At 31.7% G+C, this 7,333-nt stretch overlaps 1 protein-coding gene across 1 annotated transcript; it reads right to left on the bottom strand.

The window, feature by feature from the left end:
* Positions 1–4,638: 4,638 nt before the first annotated feature.
* Positions 4,639–5,813, bottom strand: LOC108816775 (embryo-specific protein ATS3). Its single transcript, XM_018589341.2, has 3 exons — positions 5,710–5,813; positions 5,495–5,605; positions 4,639–5,218 (listed from the first exon to the last, which is right to left on the bottom strand). Exons 1-3 carry the CDS (start codon positions 5,794–5,796, stop codon positions 4,799–4,801), a joined length of 618 nt encoding a protein of 205 aa, XP_018444843.1. The 5' UTR covers positions 5,797–5,813; the 3' UTR covers positions 4,639–4,798.
* Positions 5,814–7,333: the final 1,520 nt, after the last annotated feature.

The following is a 7,333-nucleotide window of genomic DNA, read 5'->3' as shown; positions in this document are numbered from 1 at the left end:
ATATGTACGAAGCTACCATTATATTTTTTTTGTTTTATATTCACAGTTATATTTTTAATATTTTTTAAGACTTAATATATTTTGATGATATTTAGTAAAGATATATCTAAAACTATGTTATATTCTATGAAATATATTTTATATACAATAAAATCAATTGTTTACTTACGTTAGATAATTATTTACTTATGTTAGATAAAAATACATTTTATAATATAAAATCCGAAAAAGAAACTTTTTGTAAATTAGTAATGTCGGAACTGCAATGTTTTTTTATTAATTAGAGCAGAGAATTAATTATTCAGATGAAATGAATTGAATCACTAATACCTCCGCTCAATCCTAACTAGAGTTGGGAATTTTAATCATTGTATGTGGATCTTCTCTGTTTGACCCGCTACGGGGTAGGTGCGGATAGAACAATTTGAAGTGAGACAGATGCGGGTGCGGTTGCGGTTGAGATAATTTTAAGTATGACAGATGTGGGTCAGTCAAATTTGAGTTGCAAGTACTCACCAATTCACAATTTTTTTTTAAAAAGGCAAAAATACTTTGTCGTAAAATATATAAAATTTCATAAATTGTTATATAATTTTAATTTTAATTGCATCTCTGGATGTCTTCGGCGGGCTCCCGATTTTAGTTCTGGTGAACGATCATTAAGAGTTAGTCGAGTTTTTTTCGAATGCATTCGAATACTAAAGTCATAAAAATAATTATGATATATTATTTATTTTAAAATAATTATTTTTAATATATTAATATTATCCATATGTTTAGTGGGTTTTTCGCGGGTATTGGTGAAACGGTACAGATATAAAAATATTTGTTTGCGAATCATGCGGATCCGGTCACGGCAGGATAGAGCGGAGCGGAGCGGCGCGGGTTGACCCGCGAACACTGCACTAATCCTAACCACCCTTATTTATTTAACATGTAAAACTCTCTAGTTGAATAGTAATCAAACATTCAGTTTCTCTTACCAACAAAATTCATTCGTGTATACATTCTTTCACAGACGACATAGTCATCTGTTGTTACATATATTACGTAATCATATTTATAGTGAACTAAACTATAAGCGTATATTGTGGTCAAAGTAATGACTTAGTTAGTTGAGCATTGAAATGACATAAGCACGTCACATTGGCTAAACAACAAAATCGTGGACAATAAAACATGGTCATGCAGTCTAGTCACAATCAAATGTTTTACATCTAGTGAATTTGACGTTAGGTAATACTGATATATCACTGTACATGTTACAAACTTTCATGGCAGTCAGAAACTGTCAAAATAAATAGGTAAGTATTCTAGACATCTGGCTAGTCACCAACATTATTATCGCTGCATCCAAATGTATGACTTTACGAGTCCTGGACTCCTAGCTAATCATAACATAAATATCAAATATGTCGTATTGATTCGAATCTACTGATTTTTATATTTTAACCCGTGTGCATAAAAATGACAATCTGATACAGTGATACTACAATTTAATTTAAACTATCTCCAATATATTTCTTTATTTCTACCTCTATAATAGAATAGCTATAAAATATATATGTGATTTTTTTCAATGCATTCCTTTATTTTTATTTCTAAAAAGGAATATTTTCAAAAGATTATATTTTAATTTTACAACAAGCACTTTTTTATCTATGAAAGTTGATAATTAACTCTAACTTTTACAAGATTTTTCATAAAATCATGACTTATGTTTAAAGTAAAGTTTTTAAAAGATTATTATATAAACAAAAGTGTGATTTTACGTTAATAAAAACTGTATTTTCTAAAAAATAGTTGTTTTGGTTATAACTATAAAAGTATAAAAATTAAAAGATCATTTTGTAAATAAAAAGGTATGATTCTATAATAAAAGAATGATGTTTTTTACTACTCTCTCTGTTTCACAATATAAAATATTTACATAATTCAAAGTAATTTTTGCATTAATTAGATATTGTATGACCAATCAAATTATAAATGTCTTTTAATTATTGGTTGAGTTTGTATATTAAATACTATTTTTTCAAAAGTAATAATTTTCTTGATACTAACACTTCTAAGAAACAATACATATGTTCATCTTCGTATACCTCCTTTCTCCCTTTTTTTTTTTTTTTTTTTTGAACTTGGCTTTCCTCCCTTTATTTTTCATCTGTCACCTTTGTAATAAGTACTTTATAAATAACGTTTATATCTGCTTCTCGCGAGACCCAATCTTTACCAAAATTTTTTTAGGAAATGACAATGTTGACATTGTACTTTTCCTTAATTTAACGTTATGTTTACAAAAGAGATGACATGTCATATTGTTTACCTCGGGTCATCGTTTTGTATTTACCTTCGTCTTTGTCTTCAACGAAAAACTAAAATGTAATGCCCAGATATTACGTCGAGGAAAGGGTTTTTATAACTATTTATAATGATCTCTTGAATCTCGATCCATTGGATTCTATTAGGTATGTGCGACTTGGAATGCTGTGATTCCAAACATTTAATATATTCTTTATTATAATTTATGGCGGTAAATCCATCCGCTATTTAGTTTGGATCGTTATAGCTAAACAACTCATCTAGTTTATATTCGGTTTTGGTTTGTTTTGTCTTTCCTATGAAGTAACTTTACACACAAATTGAAATAGCACTCGAGGTTCATTTCAAGTTTCAACTGTGATTTTTTACTTTGTTTCTTAACGGACCTTGCTATTGGGCTTTTCAATAAGTGGTTTTGAAATTAATCTACAACCTTTCAAATTCTACGGGTCTTTTAGTATTATTTTCATGGGTCTCTTATGTGTAACATGATTGAGTCAGTTGATAGGAACTGAATCAAAGGATCCAAAGATCTGCCTTAGTGTTTTCAGTGAGTTTGTAGCTTGATCATTCGTTACCCAACAAGATGAAGAATAGCAACAAAGTTGTTTGTAATCACAAATTGAATTAAGTAAACAAATGCTCGATCTGCCTAGTTCTGTTGATGAAACAGAAGACCGGAGAAGTCGTGCTTGACTGTAATGCCGAGAAAATGATGGAGGGGCCTTGATCGGAACAGTCTCACCGTCAGACCAGCACATGCTTCGACTTAAGAAGAGTGTTAGAGTATATACAGGCTTCATCATGCTCATGTTTGTACGGTGGAGAAGATCATTGATGTATTTTTTATCTGTGTAAGCGTAAGACCGGCTTGTGTTCTAGTTACTTCAATGCCCAAAAAGTAACCCAACTCTCCCATATCTTTGATAGAAAATCGATTAGCCATGAGACTAACGAAGACTTGAACATGAGCAGGAGAGTGACCAGTAACAACGATGTCATCTAAGATAAATTAGAACATACACTGCTGTCCCAGACTTGTGAAGCACAAACAGAGAAGTATATGGGACAGAATTGTAGAACCCCAGCTCAAGAAGAAAGTCACGAAGTGCATTGTACCATGCTTTCGGGGCCTACTTGAGTCCATAATAGCTTTGTCATTATTCATAAAGCATGGTGGCTGCCCCATGTACACATGTTCCTGCAATTCAACTTGGAAAAATGCATTATTATATAAAAAAAAAAAATTTGAATGAATGTTAAATTTTTATTCAATCAAAAACTTTTTACATCAAGTGCATCTGTTTGTAAAAATGCATTATTAAAATTAAGTTGATGTAAGATCCAATCTCGTGCCACTGCCTGACCAAGAACCAAACTTATTGTTGGCTGTTTAACTACTAGACTAAAAGGCCTCAAAGTAGTCTATCCCTGGTCTTTGGTGAAACCCTTTGGCAACTAGTCTTGATTTTCTGCGATCAACTTTGCTGTATGGACTACGTTTGATGCGATATACCTATCGACAACCAACCACATTGTAACTAGGATCAGGAGGTACCATTCCAGCAAAAGCAAACACCAAAAGGTTCAATACTGGGTATTCAAACTACATATGTAGTCTATAGGGAGCAAATAACAGATAACCGAAGCAATATAGAAGCTACAGGGAGTTGGAATGGAACGGTGTGCAGATAATTCGTTCTATCTACCGTTTTTGAAAATGAGACGACAAATTTCAAGATTGTCTGCCAAAAAGTATGTTCATGCCAACAATTATACGAGCTTTAGGTCTGTGATATTCCTCTCGTCACTCAGAACAGGGTTCATTTGCAGTGCACTTTAATTTTAACAGCTACTACGATCTTATAATTATAATTATAATATATTTGTTCAATTTTACTTCCTAAAAAGACGAATACAGTTCGATTTGGTCCCGGTTTTAGTTCAGAGACACGTTTAAGCAGACAGTACAACCAAAACAAAACAAAATTGTGTGAAGGGGAAAGAGTTGGACAAGCTAAAACAGAGTAAAAGCAACATGAGTCAGCTACGCGGCGCCACTTCCACGAACTCTACCTACTTCCATGCATTTTACTTCTCACCAACACTTCAATTACACAAAAGTTAAGGTCTTCTAATGTTTCGATGTTGTGGAAATCAAGTTAAAGGATATATTAATATAATATATTATGGTAGTTTTCTCTACATTTTTTTTGACAAAAAAATCCGTTTGACCAATTTGATATAGTCCGTTTGACCAATTTGATATAGTATTAGAGAAACAACGACTTTACTGTGCATCAAAGTCAAGTATTGACAAAAGGTTTTATTTTTTAGAAACGAAACTAAGTACTTCACAATTTTGTTTTGTTTTTACAACAACACTGAGGCTGAAACAAAACCACACAACAAACAAAACATTCGACGAAATAAAAAAAGTCTCACGACGCTACATACGCAGCATGCTCGTTAAACAACCTTAACGCACCATCGCGGCGAACGCAACCGCAGTGGCAATGGCAAACGCAAGAAAAACGCTCTCGCCATCTCCACCACCTCTGGAAGCAGCAGACGGTCGTGGATGGGGAGGTGGTGGTAGCTTAGGTGTCTCCGGTGGAGGCAGTCCGGGAGAAAACGGCGGACCTGTGGTATTGCAGTGGTCTTGGCCGTACCAAGTGTTTTTAGGGACGCTTTTGCTGAAATCGAATTTAACAGACTTGGAACCTTGTGCGTAGATCTCGATGGACTCGGGGACCCAACCGTCGGGTCCATCCCGGTTGATATTTAGAGAGCATATAGGGCTAGTCAAACATTGACCTCGGACTTGGAATGTGTCCGTTGAACACTTCCCTAAACTCCCTGTTCCTTTTACCGATCCGCCTAGTCTCTTTGCATGCACCTATAATCGCAAAATTACATTTGTTATTGTATATAGCGATTACATGCACATAGCTATAATTAGAAGGATTAACTATATGGTAGACTGAACCATTCATCTACAGTTACTAAAGTTTAGCTATGATGGAATAAAAACATTCCATTTATTCATAACTAACTAGTGGGATAAATATTTTATCGCTATCCTATTTGCCTTTAATTAGCGATTAATTTAATATGATAATTAACTCTAGAGCCTTAAGTTGAAGTTTAAACAAGAGTTTGTGACTAAATTAACCTGGTTGCCATCGGCATCGCCAAAAGTGATACTGATTTGATCCCTCGTCGTCTCTGGAGAGAGGCAGCTCGTCATGACAACCACCGTATACGGACATGTGGCTGCTTCCATCTACAAGAGATTTTCCCGAGGAAAAAAAATACTAAGGAAACGAGATAACCGGTTCTTGATTTTTGCTAACCAGAAAAATTAAATAGATTACAAAAAGAGAGAACCTGGATGAGGCTGAGGTCGAAGGCATGCGTGGCCGAGATGAGAGCCAAGACAAGAAAGCAGGAAGAGATCAGGGAAGAGAGCGTCATTTCAAGCAAGAGATTGTGTCTGCAGTGATGAATAGAAGAGAAGAAAAGAGATGTAGAAAGAGGCTCGAGAGATGGACTTGTATAAATTGCATGGTGTTCGTTGTCATCATCTGCTACTAATTTACTTATGGACACTTGGCACAAGGAATCAACCCATTGAGTTGCAAACATACACTGGTGTGATAAACACGTTGCCGTTGATATTTTAACAAAAACTAGATTTTGACCCGCCCTTAAAAAAGGCGGGTATATTTTTTGTTGGAAAATTTATTTTATGTAATAAAAATTATGATTTTTGACAAATTATATATTTTAAATTTTTATGAAATTTATCTGAAATTTAATTAAATGACTTATTTTTGTTATTTTAAATATGAATAAATTTTAGAAGACTCTAAATAATTCTAACCCGTAATATGATTTTATTTATTTAACCCGAAGTTAGACTTATTTTAAACTGATTTTTTGTTAACTTAAATAAAATATTTTATATCTTCAACATTCTCTGTATTGAAAAATTCATTTGTGTATTTCAAAACATTTTTATATTAAATTTAGTTTATGTGATTTAGTTTTTATTTTAAATGAAACTATTTTTAAGGAGTTGAGATAATTCAGACCCGTACTATAATTTTCTTGATTTAATCATTTGTTATTTCAACTTGATTTTATTTTGAGGTATCATTTAATAATTTTTTTCAAATAATTAATAAATTGAAAGATTTTTTAGAAATATATGGTGCAAACGTTTAGGAAACAAAATTTTCAAAAAGGATAAGAATTTGAAAATTTTGTTATCCTAAATTTTTGCACCATATCTTTCTAAAAAAACTTTCAACTTATTAATTATTTGAAAGGATTTATTAAATGAAACCTTAAAATAAAATTAAGTTGAAATAACAAATGATTAAATCAAAAAAATCATAATACGGGTCTTAATTATCTCAACTCCTTAAAAATTAGTTTCATTTAAATTAAAAACTAAATCACATAAACTAAATTTAATATATAAAATGTTTTGAAATACACAAATGAATTTTTCAATACCGAGAGTGTTGAAGATATAAAATATTTTACTTAAGTTAACAAAAAATCAGTTAAAAATAAGTCTAACTTTGGGTTAAATAAATAAAATCATATTACGGATTAGAATTATTTAGAGTCTTCTAAAATTTATTCACAATTAAAATAACAAAAATAAGTCATATATTTAAATTTCAGATAAATTTCATAAAAATTTAAAATATATAATTTATCAAAAATCATAATTTTTATTACGTAAAATAATTTTCCAACAAAAAATATACCCGCCATTTTTAAGGACGGGTCAAAATCTAGTATATTTTAAATGGGTTACTAAACATAAGCAAAAATTTCAAGCCCATTGATCCGAGAGTTTCAAGCCCATTTCGTTTTAATAATTCACTAGATTTTGACCCGCCCTTTGAAAGGGCGGATATATTTTCTTGTTTTTTTTTTTAAATAATGGTCATATTTGTATTTTTAGGTAATCTTATTTATTTTTTCTTTACAAAAT

The sequence above is a fragment of the Raphanus sativus genome, chromosome 7 (genome assembly GCF_000801105.2).
Source record: "Raphanus sativus cultivar WK10039 chromosome 7, ASM80110v3, whole genome shotgun sequence".
In the NCBI taxonomy this organism is placed as follows: domain Eukaryota; kingdom Viridiplantae; phylum Streptophyta; class Magnoliopsida; order Brassicales; family Brassicaceae; genus Raphanus; species Raphanus sativus.
Note: the sequence above shows the minus strand (reverse complement) of the source record. Positions and strands in the feature narration are given on the sequence as shown.